Consider the following 17,949-nt stretch of genomic DNA (forward strand, 5'->3'; position numbering starts at 1 on the left):
GGGAATTCAGCTCATTAACTCTGTTTCTCTCCACAGATGCTACGGGGCTCCAGCAGTTTTTATTGTTATTCTAATATTTTAGGCCGGAACTGTCCAGCCATTCATGGCGGCGGGATCTTCCAGTCCCACCGACTGGTTACACGGTGGCAAGGGGCGCATTCAATGGGAAATCCCGTTGACAATGGCAGGACCAAAAGATCCCACTGCCAGCCAATGGCGGACCACCTTCCGCCACTGTGAAATTTGCGGCAGGTTGCGGGGTAAATCCCACCCTTAGCACGGAAATCTCAGGAAAAACCCCTTTCAATTCATCGAAACACATCTTTCTGTCACATGACTATTGAAGTAAATACAGTGGGGCGAATTTTCTCTTTGCGCCGCCATGGGAATCGGAGCGGGCGAGGGGCAGGCCATGGAAAGGTCTGTTGACCTCGGGCGGGATTTTACGGTTTCAGGATGAGCGAGTCCGTAAAATCCCACCCAGCATCTCTATATCAACGTACCCCACACAACAGGCAGGCAAAATGTGAAATGTGCATACCACAATCCTAATAAATCATGCCCAGTCCATCACGCAAACCAGCATCCCATCCATTGACTCCACCTACACTTACCTCTACCTCGGAAAAGCAGCCAGCATAATCAAGGACCCCATGCACCCCAGACATTCTCTCTTCCACCTTCTTCCGTCGGGAGAAAGATGCAAGAAAAAGTCTGAGATCACGTATCAACCGACTCAAGAACAGCTTCTTCCCTGCTGCCATCAGACTTTTGAATAGACCTACCTTTCTCTACACTCTGGCTATGACTGTAACAGTACATTTTGCACCCTCTCCTTTCCTTCTCCCCTATGTCCTCTATGAACAGTATACTTTTTCTGTGTAGTGCGCAAGAAACAATACTTTTCACTGTATATCAATACATGTGAGAATAATAAATCAAATCAAATCAAAACCATGCATGTACTCAATGTTATTCTCCCTGTACTGGATATTGGAAACCATGGAGAGTTGGAACACTTTTTAATAACTTTTAATTGGGATTCTTCTGTACAGCTAAAAGTCTTATTGGACATTAGCTGCTGCTGTTTGGGTTTCCAGTGGATCAGAAAACTCAGTAGTGAAATGGAGGTGCAACCTGCTATCTCCCAATGTAAGGGGATTTTTCAGCGCTGCTGATGGCACAGAGGAACAGGACTGCACACCCACTGGCCTCTCAAGGAAGCCTTCAATCTCCTCAGCTTTTCTGATTGTGGACGTCCAACTACTTTCCCCATTCTGATTGCCAATCTTCATTCCCGAATCAGTTTTCAGGCCTTGCATCTGCCCCACCGACTGCTGGAGCTGTCCCCAAGGCTGCAGCCTCCTGCCACTGGTGTTTCCTCCCACTCTCCAGCTACACTGTCCATTTGGCTGGCTGCTGGGTGAGAGGTGGAGCTACAGAATGAAAACAAAACCTTGTAGTCAAGTGTTACAGAGAGCCACATCTCCAACCTTCAGACGTTTTTGGTCACACCCTCCACTTCTTATCACAAATATCGCAGACAGTTTGTTTGCCTCTGATACCTCCCTGAGAGGTTAAAGATTTGATCACTGAATCTGTCCCAGTTATTATTCTGATCTGCCTTTTTGCAAAACTCCAGTTATATCTTTTATATTCAAGTCCATTTTATTGTGACAATTGTGATGATACTGTACCTTTAAGAAATGCCTCTGTGTCATGTTTCTTGTGCAGGTTTTTTTTAGGAGTCAGTCCTATTTATAGGGGCTGATTTGTCTATAGCTGATAGCTCACATGTTGATGCTGCAAAAGCATAATTGATCCTAAATGCTGGAGTGTTTGTTTTAATCTGAGTTAATGCAGGGTTGTTATTTTTGTGTTCTCCCCTGGTGTTTTTCAGAGTGTGGTTTGATTAGGTTGATTGACAGGACCATCAAATAACTGGGCAGGACTAGACTCGCAGAAAGACACAAACTGAGTTGTTGCTTGGGATCTTTAGAGAGAAGTATGCTTTCCTGTCTCTTTCTTTCTCTCTCTGGATTTGGAGACTGGAATCTTCCAGGATATTAGTCTCTTTCTCAGAAGTTCTGCTGTTCGAAGATAAATCTTTCTCTGGAGGCTGCTGTATGTGAGTCAGAAGACAATTGTCTTTCTGTATCTCTGGTCAGAGGGGTTAAAAGGCTGGAAATGTAGCACCCACGTGAACCTATATGTTTTTTGGGCTAAATAATTCTGAAGAGGGATTTGTGTCTGTGGGGCTATTGCTTAAATTGAAACTATAGAGATTGCTAGCTGTTAAGAATTATACCTTGTCATGTTTAAGTATTTCAATTGGGAAAAGCTATGCTAATTCTTTTTGTTATATTTTAACTGTTAAATAAAGTTTGTTTTAATAAAAACTTACTAGTGGGTCAGTGGAATCAAATCTGGGGTGCACATCTTATGCTCGCACTAATGCCAAAATCAATAGAAGTTAAGGATTAGGTTAACTTCATGATATATTTTGGAGTTTCTGATCTGGTCCCTAACACAATGTATGGTGATATGCATTTGCTCCAAATTTATGTTTCACTGATCTATTTTCCTATCCTTTCACCTGCTTCCTTCGCTTGCTCTGAAGCAGTTAGTCCTTTGAGTTGTTGGAGGGCTTGTGGTGTAGTGGGTAGCAATCCCACCTCTCGGTCAGAAGTCCTGGGTTATCTCACTTCAGGACTTGATGACCCTGGAAGGTGCATCCATAATGTGGCCAAACAGATTGATTATCAGCCTGTAAATCCTCACAATATGTCTGCTGGCAAGTGGTGGAAAGTTTCCCATTTTAGTTATTGTGCAGAAGGCAATGCAGTATTTTGTACAAGCATAATCATGGACCAAGCCACTGGGAGCCCATGGTTGTCAATGACCTTTTAGGTCACGGTACCTGATGGAGGAGGAGTCTTCTAGGTTTCCCTTGTCCATATCATTCTACATGTTTCTTGGCTGGCTTCCTCTACACTTTAATTTGTCATCAGAGCTCGTTCCCTTTCCACTGAAGATTTGTCTTGTCACTTGAGTTGGTATTATTCCCACTACTTGCATTTTTGTTTTGCGATATGATATCCGGCACTCCCCAGTGCATTGTAAAACGTCAGCACAGCTTACTGTTTCTTACACTGTTATGTGTTCCAGCATTCTACTAATTCTCATCACATGGACCACTGTAAGTATGTAAGTAAGGCCCCACAGGATCTTCCTGGAACACTGAGTTACATACATTTATACTTGTACTCTGCAGTTTTTGGCCTTTGTGTAATAGTCTGCATGTTTGATTGTTTAACAATACAGTTGCCAAGTGTTTGCCTATATTGCTAAACAATCCAAATCCTTTTAGAGTCATAGAGGTTTACAACATGGAAACAGGCCCTTCGGCCCAACTTGTCCATGCCGCCCTTTTTTTTTAAACCCCTAAGCTAATCCCAATTGTCTGCATTTGGCCCATATCCCTCTATACCCATCTTACCCATGTAACTGTCTAAATGCTTTTCAAAAGACAAAATTGTACCTGCCTCTACTATTAACTCTGGCAGCTTGTTCCAGACATTCGCTGTGTGAAAAAATTGCCCCTCTGGACCCTTTCGTATCTCTCCCCTCTCACCTTTTGAGAAACCATTGCTTCATTCTCTGTCTCTACTGCTCTACCTGTTTTTGTGCCATTAGTAAAAATGACCATTCCATAGATGGTTCTGGCTCTTGTGTGAATCTATGTCTCTCGGGCATGCTGTGTCATAACCAAATTTTTATCCAGACTGTTGTTTTACCCTGGATTCCAGTGGCTAATATTTTTATTGCCAATTTCTCATGTGGAACCTTGCCAACAACCTTTAGGAAGAGAAATAATCTGAAGCATTTGATGTGTCATTATTTCATTTACTCTCAGAAAACATTAAGAAAGGCTCATTGGAAGGATCTTCCCCTTCTTAATCCAGGCTGATTTGCTTCTTATTATGTTACTGTGGTAACAGTTATGCCTCTGACAGCCCATTAGCATAATTTCCAGTAATTCCTTCTCCATGTACACTTTACATGCACATTTGGCCTTGATTATTTGTTTTGCTAATGCTGCTGAGTTCTCTTAATGATTTAGTCAGAGCACCACCTAGGGTAACACATAGGCATACAGGTACAGGAGGTGCCAGGTTCGGTTTATGTTGAGTTATCTGACCTCGGTGGGTTGACAGCAGGAAGTGCTGCAATTGTTCTCACTATCCCTGGAAGTTAAGCTCCAAGTGTATGACACGCTGGTCAGATCCCCATCCGAAGTACTGGGTTCAATACTGGGCACCTCAGGAAGGGTATAATGACCTCAGATGGAGTGTGACGCAGATTAACCATGATAGGGTGGCACGGTGGCACAATGGTTAGCACTGCTGCCTCATAGCGCCAGGGACCCGGCTTCGATTCCCAGCTTGGGTCATTTTCTGTGTGGAGTTTGCACGTTCTCCCCGTGTCTGTGTGGGTTTCTTCCGGGTGCTCCGGTTTCCTCCCACAGTCCAAAGATGTGCAGGTTAGATGGGTTGGTCATGCTAAATTGCTCCTTAGTGTCATGGGGACTAGTTAGGGTAAATGCATGGGATTGTGAGGATAGGGCCTGGGTGGGATTGTGGTCGGTGCAGACTCGATGGGCCGAATGACCTCCTTCTGTACTATAGGATTCTATGATTCTATGATATTGGAACTAGAAGAGTTAAATTAGGAGGGCAGGTTGAAAATACTAGGATTGTGGGTGGCACGGCAGCACAGTGCCTCACAGCTCCAGGGCCCCAGGTTCAATTCAGTCTTGGGTGACTGCCTGTGTGGGGTTTGCACGTTCTCCCCATGTCTGCGTGGGTTTCCTCCGGGTGCTCTGATTTCCTCCCACAGTCCCAAACTGTGCAGGTTAGATGGATTAGCCATGTTAAATGTGTGGGGTTACGGGGATAGGGTGGGGAAAGTGCCTGTGGAAGATTCTCTGTCAGAGAAATTCAATACAGACCCGAATGGCCTCCTTCTGCACTGTAGGTATTCTATGATTGTATTTCCTTGAGTAGAGAAGAAGATCTTGAGTAGAGATGACCAAACCTAGGTACTTCAGATGATTAAAGTTGATAGGGCAGATAGAGAAAAACCCTTTCTGTAGAAAAGGGAGTCCATGAAAAGAAGGCATAACCCTAAAACTGGAGGTAAACCATTCAGGGTGATGTCAGGAAGCACTTCTTCACACACGGGAGAGTGGAAATCGGGAACTATTTCCCCAAAATGCAGTTCGGGATAGGAGTAAATTGAAAATGTAAAAATGGAGATTGATAATTCTTTGTAAGGCAGGAATATTAAAGGGTTAGTGATCCAGGGTGTGTAGATGGAGTGAAAATGCAGACCAGGCATAATTTAATCAAATAGCAGCGGGAAATGCTTGAGGGGCTTGGCTGGCCTCCTATAATCCAATATTTCCTGGATGAGAGAAGGGCAAAGGCGATCAGAATTCCTGTTCCTGATTGCAATTCAGAGCCTCGCATTGGAAAGGCACATGTATTGGTGCCAATGCAGGCAGGCTTGGCATTGGTTCCAATGCTTCTCTTAGGCATTAGTCACCACCATTAACCACTCGAGCGGCAAGTAAAGAACGGCCGCTTAGGTAATCGGAGAGTCACCAAGATGTCAGATGACCACAATGTCAATCTGCTTTTTTACAGGAGCGGCACTGAGCGCAAGGGAACGTTGTGAAAATTGTGACTGCTGGATATTAGAAAAAGGAGGCTTCTGACGAAGGGTCACCCTGACTCGAAACGTTGCCTCTATTCTCTCTCCACAGACGCTGTCAGACCTGCTGAGGTTTTCCAACATTTTCTGTTTTTGTTTCAGATTCCAGCATCCACAATATTTTGCCCTCAGGCTTCTGATTTGTTAGCTTGAAATATCCACCAATTAAACTGAGAGACAGCCATCCGAGGAAGGGAAGGTGAACCAGGGGGTGGATTGATCTAGACCCTATTCAGAGGCAGGGAAACATCCTGGGTAAGGGAGGCGTGTAATCAGGAAAGAAGACCAGCACTGGAGAGCCAGCTTGCTAAAATGGAACTGTGAACCTTTCTTGTGTCAGTCATCACAGTGGGAGAGTGTTCTGTAACGTTGGCCAGAATTGCGTGCAGTGTCTGCAATGAATGTGTTCACTGTACCAACTGCAAATTACAAGGGCCGCCTCACCATTTCCTTATTCCCTGCGAGACAACACAGAACATAAGACGTCTACGCAGGAAACTGACAATCAGCAAGTGTGCCGCTAAAAAAATAATCAGAAACAACACACAATTAGACATGAACACACTAATTGACTTAAATGAGACAAGTCTGAAAATGCTGCAGTGTTTCCTTTTTCAGATCTGAGGTAGGACAGTCTAGGAGGAATTCCAACTGTTATGCTATATTTACACAGCAGCTAGGGGTATCAGACCAGGGGAGAACTTGGCTTTGTCTGTAGCTACGTGTGCTGGTGGAATATTTCTTCCATCAGTTGGATTTCACATGCCTAGACTGCGTAGATCCGTTGCCAATATGGATAAATAAATTGCAGGTTGGTTTAAAACCTGGGTAAGGGGTTCCTACAAGTTTCCTAGGCACTTGCTGCATCATGGACAAAACTTCCTTGGCTTTGTAAATAGAACAGAGCACCGACCAATCAATTACCTCTTCTCGCAGTCTGGAATGATGATAGGTTCAAGAGCAGTGAAGTGTTAAAGAAATCCTAAACTTTGAGGGTGGCACGGCGGCACAGTAGTTAGCACTGCTGCATCACAGCGCCAGGGACCCGGGTTCAATTCCAGCCTCAGGTCACTGTCTGTGTGGAGTTTATATGCTATCTGCATGGGTTTCCTCTGTGTGCTCCGGTTCCCGCCCACACGCCAAAAATGTGCAGGTTGGGTTGATTGGCCATGATAAATTGCCCCTTAGTGTCAGTGAGATTAGCAAGGTAAATACAAGGGGGTATGGGAATAAGGCTCGGGTGGGATTGATGTTGGGCAAGCTTGATGGGCCAAATGGCCTCCTCCTGCACTGTAGGAATTGTATGATTCTATGAATAATTAACAGAGATTGGTCGCTGACAAATTAAATACCTTGGTTCACGCAAAATGATCCATGCGACGTACCACAGAGGAGAGATAAACATGTAACCCTTGTTTCTAACCCTTTAAGGAATCCTGAAGCTCTTTTTGGTCCATTTCAAATAATTTTAATCCATTTTCAAAACATGCTAATAATTACATTTCCAGTGTGTGTGGTCTTTGTTCTTGCAGTGCAGCAGACCTGGTGTTACTAAGAATGGGGATCGCCTATTTCATGTGGAAAGGTGAAATCTTCAGCAGAAATTTAACATGCACATCGCTTCTGCTGAGCTCTCTCAATAGGAATTGCCTTCACAATGTTCACAGCTATGACTGAAGTGAGAAAGGGTATTTTGTGGTCTTACGTTTTCTTGAGCATGTTGGCGATATCTGGTCCTGTGACTGTTAATATCCTGGATTTGTCTCTCTCCCCGTTCTTCAGAACTTTGATCCTTACAGGTGTGTAGCCGACATGACTTTTCTGAGTCGGCTTCAGCAGAGGTGGAGCGTTGGGCAGAAGGGACCCTTCAATTGGCCAATCGTATTCCTAGTTTTAACAGGTTACAAAAGAAGATCGATTATTTTTAACACAGAATTTTGCATTCATCAATATCCAATTTATCTGTTTAGACAAATTTGATTTGATTTATTATTGTCACATGTATTAACATACAGTGAAAAGTATTGTTTCTTGTACACAACACAGACAAAGCATACCGTTCATAGAGAAGGAAACAAGACAGTGCAGAAGGTAGTGTTGCAGTCATAGCTAGGATGTAGAGAAAGATCAACATAATGCAAGGTAAGTCCATTCAAAAGTCTGACAGCAGCAGCTGTTCTTGAGTTGGTTGGTACGTGACCTTAGACTTCTGTATTTTTTTCCTGACAGAAGAAGGTGGAAGAGAGAATGTCTGAGGTGCGTGGGGTCCTTAATTATGCTGGCTGCTTTTCTCGAGGCAGCGGGAAGTGTAGACAGAGTCAATGGATGGGAGGCTGGTTTGCGTGATGGATTGGGCTGCATTCATGACCTTTTGTAGTTCCTTGCGGTCTTGGGCAGAGCAGGAGCCATACCAAGCTGTGATACAACCAGAAAGAATGCTTTCTATGGTGCATGAACTTGGAGGAATTCAGGGGGGTGCACTCAGAGGGAGAGGGGGAAGTGAAGGAAATGGTGGGCAGAGTAGGGTTAGATGGACTGGGGAATTAGATGGGGGGGAACAGCTTAGGGAGCCATGAGGGTGGGGCTTAGGAGAGATTTGGTGCGCCTTGTGCAGGGCAGGGCAAAGTGTAGGGCAGGGAAAAGTGTGGGGGGGCAAAGTGCAGGGGGAATTTCTCACAATGGGGGAGGAACGATGGGGAAGGGGAGTGGTCTCCGAGAGGTGTCATAAAGGGGCAGGACAAAGTATCACCTCAACATCACAATCATGATGCAGAGCCAGCCTGTCGTAAGTATTGTCGAGAGTGGCAACGTTTGCCACAGACCTCAGCGAAAACCGTCTACAATGATCTTACAATCTATTTCATATTGGTTTTTTGATTTGATTTGATTTATTATTGTCACATGTATTGGAATACAGCAAAAAGTATTGTTTCTTGTGCGCTATACAGACAAAGCATACCGTTCATAGAGTACACATAGGGGAGAAGGAAAGGAGAGGGTGCAGAATATAGTGAAAAGCATAGAACGAGAGTAAAAGATGGAATTAGAGGATATGCTGGGGACAGCTCGCAAGAAGTTGCCACACTCCGATGCCATCTTGAATAATCTTGGTTTTGTCCTTTCCCAAAGCTAATTTAACCCTGGCACCATCTACAAAGGATTTCCAGAATACAGCCACAGTGATGCCATCAAGCAAGCTAATCAGCCAATCACATCGCAGGATTCTCACAGACAGCAAATGAAAAAAGTGAAAACGCTGATTATTTTACAGAGAACGAAATAAAGATTGGTCATAGACATGGGATTAAGATAGAAGCTGAAATATCGTAAACTTTAAGAATGTTCTTTTCATTATTTTAAACACTAATGGAACTTTATCATCATGGAATAGTGTGACATTCGGCAGCATGGTGGCAGAGTGGCTAGCACTGCTGCCTCACAGCGTCAGGGACCCAGGTTCAATTCCAGCCTCGGGTCACTGTCTGTGCGGAGTTTGCACATTCTCCCCGTGATGGCATAAGTTTCCTTCGGGTGCTCCGGTTTCCTCCCACAGTCCAAAGATGTGTGGGTTAGGTGGATTGGCCATGCTAAATTGACCCGAGTGTCAGGGGGATTAGCAGGGTAAATGTGTGGGGTTATGGAAATGGGGCCTACACGGGATTGTGGTCGGTGCAGACTCAATGGCCTCCTTCTGCACTGTAGGGATTCTATGACATTCATTTTTCAGGGCCAGAGAGGTTGTTCAGCAATAATTGTGATTTTTATTAAAAAAGGTGTACCTATTTTAAACATAATGCAACATCTTTGCATTTTTTTTACTTTACTGTGTAGTCCTCCATAACAGTGGAAATTTAAGTGATTTTATAAAAATTTAACCTGTGAGGATTTAAACAGCACACGCTGGAGATGAGTAAAGAATCAGGAACAGCAATTTCTACCTTTAATTGTGCAGATGTTGAAAGTTATTGTCAGTTTCAAAGAATAATGGCAAGCCCTGACACACAAGCAATTATTCCAATTGCAAAATCTGGCTAATGCTAATTTGGCTACAAATCTGCAACATGCTTTTCGAAAGCACAAGCAAGGGTGGAATTTCCCCGTCCTGCCCATCACCAGCTTCTTCCCTGCTGCCGTCTGACTTTTGAATGGACCTACCCTGCATTAAGTTGATGTTTCTCTCCACCCTAGCTATGACTGTAACACTACATTCTGCACTCTCTCGTTTCCTTCTCTATGAACGGTATGCTTTGTCTGTACAGCGAGCAAGAAACAATACTTTTCACTGTACGCCAATACATGTGACAATGATAAATCAAATCAAATCAAATCAAAATCATGGGAATCGTGGCGGGCGAGACACGGAACATGCAAAGGGCCATTGAACTCGGCGGGATTTTCCGGCCTTGGGGCGAGCACGGCCGGGAAATCCCACCCCAAATCTTCATCAGCGTTGCTTACAGCTTTATGCTCTGCGTCATGGTTGTGGTGTTGAACTGACATTCTGTCCTGTCCCTTTACGACACCTCTCAGTTACCGCTCCCCTCCCCCACCACCCCACTTCATTGTGAGAAATGTGTCTAAACAGATAAATCCAGATGATTAGAGCTCCTTGTAAACCCATGAGGGGAATTAAATGAGTAATACATGGGCAGCTCGATGGAGTACAACGTATCAGGTGAAAGAGGAAGTTGGGCACAATGAGAGAAGCGATGCAGTTATGGCGTTTTACAGAGCAAGGAATAGCCTAAGGGAGGGACTGGGACACAGCAAGACTTGAGAACTGAAGTCTAAAGGTATTAATTAGGCAGGAACGTGATTGTTTGGTGGGTTTTAGAGTTTCTTTGTTTTTCTAAACTGGTATCTAAGTTAGAATTACCGGGGAGATTTAAGTATAGCATTAAATTTATAACTTAACTGTAATTTATTACAATTTCCTGATAAGACATTAAACAAAAACCCTGTCTGCCTAATTGTTTTAAAGATCACATGCCACTATACTTATGTCAACAACCATGATCAAAAGCAGATTAACTCTTCATTCATCACTCCTCTTCATTTGGAGAGAATGCAAAGAAGGTTCACTAGGATGTTGCTTGGTCCCGAGGGTGTTGGCTGTGTGGAGAGATTGAATAAACTAGGATTATTTTCACTGAAAAGGTGGAGGCTGAGGGGAAACCTGATAGAGGTCTACAAAATTATGAGAAGCATAGGCAGGGTGGATAGTCAGAGGGTTTTTCCCAGGGTGGGAGTGTCAATTACAAGGGGGCATTGCTTCAAGGTGAGAGGGGGAAAGTTTAAGGGAGATGTGAGGGGTAAGTTTTTCATGCAGAGAGTGGTGGGTGCCTGAAACGCGCTGCCAGAGGAGGTGGTGGAAGCAGGCACATTAACAACATTGAAGAGGCATCTGGTGGGTACATGAATAGGGAGGGAATAGAGGGGTATGGTCCGAGTAAGGGCAGAAGGTTTTTTTTTAGTTTAGTTAGGGCATCATGATCAGCACGGGCTTGGAGGGCTGAAGGGCCTGTTCCTGTGCTGTACTTTGCTCTTTGTTCTTTGTTCCTTCACTGTTACTGGGATCTTGCTGCATTCAAAATGGGCTGTCACAAAACCCTGTACCTGAAGGGCTTTTGTATGTTTCAGAGCAACGTGATAAAACTTTAGTCTTTTACCTCTTGTTTTATCATTTATGTTTGTTTGTAACTATACCTCCATGAAACATTTACAGCATTTAATATTCGAGTGGTGAGCACTGCTGCTTCACAGCGCCAGGGACTCAGGTTCAATTCCAGCCTTGGGTCACTATCTGCGTGGAGTTTGCACTTTCTCCCCATATCTATGTGGGTTTCCTCCAGGTGCTCCGGTTTCCTCCCACAATCCAAAGAACAAAGAACAGTACAGCACAGGAACAGGCCCTTCGGCCTTCCAAGCCTGCGCCGATCACATTGTCTTATCTAGGTCAACTGCCTGTATCCCTCTATTCCCCGTTTGTTCATGTGTCTATCCAGATAAGATGTGGTGATGCTGGCATTGGGCTAAGGTGGGCACAGTAAGAAGTCTCACAGCACCAATGATCACTCACCTGAAGAAGGAGCGACACTCTGAAAGCTTGTGATACCAAACAAACCTGTTGGACTTTAACCTGGTGTTGTGAGACTTCTTCCTGTGTCTATCCAGATAAATCTTAAATGTCGCTAACGTATCTGCTTCAACCATCTCACTTGGCAGTGCATTCCAGGCCTCCACCACCTTCTGTGTAAAAAACCTCCCCCGCACATCTCCACTGAACCTTTGCCCCCTTACCTTGAACTTGTGCCCCCCTAAAATTGTCATTTCTGCCCTGGGAAAAAGCTTCCAACTGCTCACCTTATCAATGCCCCTCATAATTTTACATACTCCTATCAGGTCATCCCTCAGCCTCCGTTTTTCCAGGGAGAACAATCCCAGTTTATTCAATCTCTCCTCACAGCTAATACCCTCCATAGCTGGCAACATCCTGGTAAACCTTTTCTGTGCTCTCTCTCCAAAGCCTCCACATCCACAAGATGTGCGGGTTAGGTTGATTGGTCGTGCTAAATTGACCCTAGTGTCGGGTGACTAGAAGGGTAAATGAGGGTTACGGAAATAGGGCCTGGGTGGGATTGTGTTCGGTAGAGATTCGATGGGCTGAATGGCCTTCTTCTGTACTGTAGGGACTCTTATGATTGAAGCCTTCCAGCTATCCTACGGCTCCGAGAGTTCTGAACTAATGCATTATGTCCCTGGACAACTTCAACTGCTGGATTCCTCAGTAATGTGAATAATTTTATCGGAAAATGTTGTACATTGTCTACTCATCAGTGAAGTGCTATTACCTCATTCAGATCACCATCTGGCAGCACAGGCCACATGTAGGTTAACTTGTTCCACAGTGGGTTCTCCAACTTCGAATGCTTCCACTGACCGGGCTTCACAGTTCCTTCATGCTTGATGGCCCACCTAATGAAACAATCATGTTGTTTGTTGAAAGCAAAATCAGGCCAGAATATTTCTCATTTCCCCAAACGTGGAAACATTAATATCAATCAGCATAAATATTTCAACGCAGCAACTTGCAACTCTCTCCCGACCACTTAAGCCCAGCTCGGGACCTGAAATGGGGAAAAGGGGCTCATTTTGCCATCAGGAACCTGTGAGGGAGTTGGAAACGGACGGATTGTTGCTGTAAATGGCTCGACTGTTTACAAAATTATTTCATCTGGTTTTAATTTTTTGAGTCAGGCTTTTTGTAAATGAGAGGAATGCTGATTGCTGAAGAATTGAACACTATTTATTTCACACACAGGGAGAGGGATTTTAACTCCTCCCGTTAGCAGAAATGGGGGGGTGGGGTGATGGGGTTAAAATGGAGCAACGGTAGGGGAGGGGGTTGGAAGATATTTGCCCATTCTTTCTCGCCCCCAATTAGGGCGACTGCAATTTTAAATTACAGACCCAGGATGCGGCACGGTGGCACAGTGGTTAGCACTGCTGCTTCACAGCGCCTGGAACCCAGGTTCGATTCCCGGCTCGGGTCACTGTCTGTGTGGAGTTTGCACGTTCTCCCTGTGTCTGCATGGGTTTCCTCCGGATGTTCCGGTTTCCTCCCACAGTCCGAAAGACATGCTGGTAAGGTGCATTGGCCATGCTAAATTCTCCCTCAGTGTACCCGAACAGGCACTGGAGTGTGGCGACTAGGTGGGATTTTCACAGTAACTTCATTGCACTGTTAATGTAAGCTTACTTGTGACAATAATAATTAAACTTTAAAAAGAAACCAGCTTCAGGTTTCAGCAACAGCTTTGTGGGGTTGGGGGAGTTGGGGGGGCGGGGGAGCACTGTATATTAATTTAACAGGATCTCATTTACAGAATAGTGGTGAGTTGCAAGCGTGGACTTAACACTCACAGTGGTAATCAGATGGGAAAATTTGGTTACATCCCCTTGTTTCGATGTTCTGTTAAGGTTGTGGGGCTGGGGTTGGGGTTTGGTGTGGAGCGAGCGAGAGAGATGCTACAGCTCCGGGGCTGAGGGTACGAACAGCAGATGTTTAGTAGGTTTCCTCCTCATGGCTCCACCAAAAAACTGTGAAGCGAACTTCACCTTCCTGTTTTTGAGCACTGTGCAGTGGTTCTTTTGGAGACTGCTGGTTAGTCCACTCACCACTAACTACCGATGGGTGGAGACTGCATGGCACTCGCTCCCCCATCGGTTCATGGACCTGCAGCTAAATTTCCTTTAACTAGCAACCTGCTTTTGAATGGATATCTGTTTCCTCTTCTCACTGAAATAGGAGAGGTTTGCGAATGAGTCTTGCTGTTTATTCCACACTTATCACCTCCTGGGATACATTGCACACACGTTCCAGGACCTAGTCCCACTACGGTTATTTTCCTGCCACAATTCTTCTGGGAGATTTAGATAATTTTATGTTAGTCTTAAAAATGTGCGTTCCTTGTTCATGGACCAGGTTTGGTGATCATCCCCACCCTGCCTGATTGGTATATTCACATTTATGGGGAAGGCGATGGCCTCGTGGTATTATCACCAGACTATTAATCCAGAAACTCAGCTAATGTTCTGGGGACCCGGGTTCGATTCCCGCTGCTGGTGGAATTTGAGTTCAATAAAAATATCCGGAATTAAGAATCTACTGATGCCCATGAAACCATTGTCGATTGTCAGAAAAACCCATCTGGATGTCCTTTAGGGAAGGAAATCTGCCGTCCTTACCTGGTCTGGCCTACATGTGACTCCAGATCCACAGCAATGCGGTTGACTCTCAACTGCCCTCGGGCAACTAGGGATGGACAATAAATGGTGGCCAGCCAGTGATGCCCATGTCGCATGAATGAATAAATAAAAAGGTTGGGTCATAATGGAGGTACCAGCACAAAAATACTGGCATTCAAGTAGCAGCAAGAAAGCGGAGAATGTCATCCGGGGAGGCTGCCTAGTAAACTCTTTTGGGTTTGCTAGTGGTCTATGAGAGGAGCAGGGAGGTGTCCCTATGGCTGCTCTGTGCATCATTGAGGGACCCAACAATGGGAAAGAGGGGTTTTCCAGCAGAAAGCCATCCCCTCACCCTTATTTTCAACATCTCCTCCTTGCCGGTGAAACTTTCCACAAGATCCCCATCCAACCCACACTCCCCTCTATCAGCAATCCTAAAGCCGGGCGCTATTGTAGCACCAACATTGGCCACCAGTCCGGGTGGTGGCGTTAGCTATGGAGACCTGCTCGCCTCTGATTGGCCATAGGTCCTCAGGAGAGGGGGATTTCCACTCCAGCGGCTGCCCAGGTAAGTGCCTGATTTCCTGAGAATGTCAGACCTCATGAAGAAAAGGCATGCGGGGCTCCCACCAGTTCTCCACCTAGTGGGCCAGAGCACGATCACACATTAAATCCCAGCCAATGATTAGTGGCATAGTAAGTGGTGTAGCCTAGAGCACAAATTACAAACAGACAAGTGGGTGGCACAGTGGTTAGCACTGCTGCCTCACAGCGCCAGGGACCCGGGTTCGATTCCGGCCTTGGGTCACTGTCTGTGTGGAGTTTGCACGTTCTCCACGTGTCTGCGTGGGTTTCCTCCGGGTGCTCCAGTTTCCTCCCACACTCCAAAGTGTGCTGGTTAGTTGGATTGACCATGATAAAATTACCCCTTAGTGTCCAAAGATGTCGGTTAGGGGATTAATGGGGTAAATGCGTGGGGTTGCTTGGATAGGGTGGAGTGTGGTCCTGGGTAAGATGCTCTGTTGGAGGAGGTTCAGTGCAGACTCAATGGGCCGAATGGCCTCCTTCTGCACTGTAGGGATTCTATGATATTAATGATTAAATGTGCCAGATGGATTTCAATACAGGTAAGTGTGTGGTCATCCATTTTTGGAGCAAAAATAAAATCAAATATCTTTTAAATGGTAAAAATCTAGGAACTGTGGAGATCCCAAGAGATTTATGGTTCCATGCAAATGTCACAAAAATGTTAATTAGTTTAGAAAAAAAATCAACAAACCTATAACTGGAGGGCCTGAATATAAAAGGGGGAAGTTTTGTAACAGCCCTACAAAACCTTGATGAAACCACACATGGAATACTGTCTAGACTCCGAGACATCACACCTGAGAAAGGATATATTAGCCTCAGAAAAAGTGCAGGGCACATTCACCAGAATGTTACTCTGGGTCTCCAAGTGTTTGTGTCCCTGGAAATTAGAAAGTGGAGGTGTGATTTGGGTGAGGTTTTCAGGATTTTGAATGGGTCATTAGATGATTGGACATAAGTTTAGAACCAGAACCAGGCCACTGAAGAGGAAAGTTAAGAAAATGGCCTCATGCAAAGTGTAGAACTCTCCCGCAGAACACAGTAAATACTAGCTCATTGTTTTAAACCTGGGATTGATAGATTTTTGTTCGTTAAGGGATTGCCGAGCCAAGGCAGGTAAACAGAGTTAAGTTTATCTATTAGTAGACATTCACACTGCAATGAAGTTACTGTGAAAATCCCCTAGTTGTCACACTCCAGTGCCTGTTTGGGTACACTGAGGGAGAATTTGGCATGGCCAATGCACCTAACCAGCACATCTTTTCGGATTGTGGGAGGAAACCAGAGCACCCAGAGGAAAACGTGCAAACTCCACACAGACAGTGACCCCAGCTGCGACTTGAACCCGGGTCCCTGGCGCTGTGAGGCAGCAGTGCTAACCACTGTGCCACCTTGTAATTCCTCTAAGGACCCTACCCCCTTCCCCAAGATATCTGTGCTTCTCTCATTTTGGCTTGCTGAGTATGGGCTGAACAATCTGATATTCGCCTTGTATCAGCCAATACAAACCAATTGGCTCTAAGCTCTGCAAATCCCTTCCTAAAACTCTCTGTCTTTCCATCTCACTTTCTTTCATTAAGAGATGCCTTAAAGCCCGACTCTTTTACCAAGCTTTTATTCATTTGCCCTAACATCAATGCCAGATGTTATTTTCTCATGCTCTTGTGAAGCGCTTTAGGCATTTCGTTATGTTAAAGGTGTTATATAAATCCAAGTTATTGTTGTGTATGAAACATAGCAGCCAATTCACACACAGCAAGCTCCCACAAACAAACAAATGATGAAATAATCTGCATGGTAGGTATTGGTTATGTGACACAAGGTGCATTCCCTGCTCTCCAGTGTGGGCAGCACAATGGCACCGCAGTTAGCATTGCTACCTCACAGCGCCAGGGACCCGGGTTCGATTCTGATCTTGGGTCACTGTCTGTGTGGAGTTTTCACATTCTCCCCGTGTCTGCGTGGGTTTCCTCCGGGTGCTCCGGTTTCCTCCCAAGCTCCAAAGATGTGCAGGTTAGGTGGATTGGCCATGCTAAATTGCCCCTTGGTGTCCAAAGATGTGTAGGTTAGATGGATTAACCATGTTAAATGTATGGGGTTACAGGGATAGGGTTGGTTAGAGAGCCTGGGTAAGGCAATCTGTCAGAGAGTCGGTACAGATTCGATGGCCGGAACTCTAGAACCTCGCTCGCCACAGAATCGGAGCAGGCAAGGGTCCGACGACAGACATCTCCGTTGACCTCGGGCGGGAATTCCCAGTCTCGCCCAAGCGAGGCTGTAAAATCCCGCCCAATGGGTTGAATGGCCTCCTCTGCACTGCAGGGATTCTATGATTCTATGACTAGTCTCATGGGATCTTTAACATCCACCTGAACTCCCAGACGGAGACTCAATTTAACCTTTCAGCTGACAATGCAGCACTCCCTCAATACCGCAGCACAGTGTCAGCCTATAGCAGGGATTGAATGGATGAGCTTCTGACTCAGAGATGTGAGCGCTATCGACTGAGCCAAGCAACACACTGATGACCAGAATGTATCCTGAGAAATGAGCAGAAGTCCAGCAGGAAGCCACACGGAAAGGGGAATGGGGATTACAAAGTGGGTGCTGTTAGCACTGTCTCTAATCCGCTCACTTTCAAGGATGGCTTCCTGTGGGATTGGCGAATTTGCTCCATAAAATTAAGTGGGGGAGAAATTGAATTAAAACTATCGGCCTTTTTGTATCTGGAGGACAAATGTTCAACTGTCCAGTCCAAAACCAGCATCAACTAGAAACTGAGCTGGAGCAGCCACATACACATTGTGGCTACGAGAGAAGGTCTGAAGCTTGGGCTGC

The 17,949-nt window shown here is 45.2% G+C and overlaps 1 protein-coding gene across 1 annotated transcript in view; it reads right to left on the reverse strand.

The window, feature by feature from the left end:
- Nucleotides 1-17,949, reverse strand: part of LOC144499280 (doublecortin domain-containing protein 1-like) — a 420,979-nt gene that overhangs the window by 117,532 nt on the left and 285,498 nt on the right. The window contains exons 16-17 of the mRNA XM_078221394.1: nt 12,627-12,750; nt 7,481-7,662 (exon numbers count right to left, since the gene is read on the reverse strand). Coding sequence (XP_078077520.1) covers nt 7,481-7,662; nt 12,627-12,750 — 306 coding nt within the window. The remainder of the gene's footprint in view (nt 1-7,480; nt 7,663-12,626; nt 12,751-17,949) is intronic.

This window comes from Mustelus asterias, chromosome 9 (genome assembly GCF_964213995.1).
Source record: "Mustelus asterias chromosome 9, sMusAst1.hap1.1, whole genome shotgun sequence".
NCBI classification, from domain to species: Eukaryota; Metazoa; Chordata; class Chondrichthyes; order Carcharhiniformes; family Triakidae; genus Mustelus; species Mustelus asterias.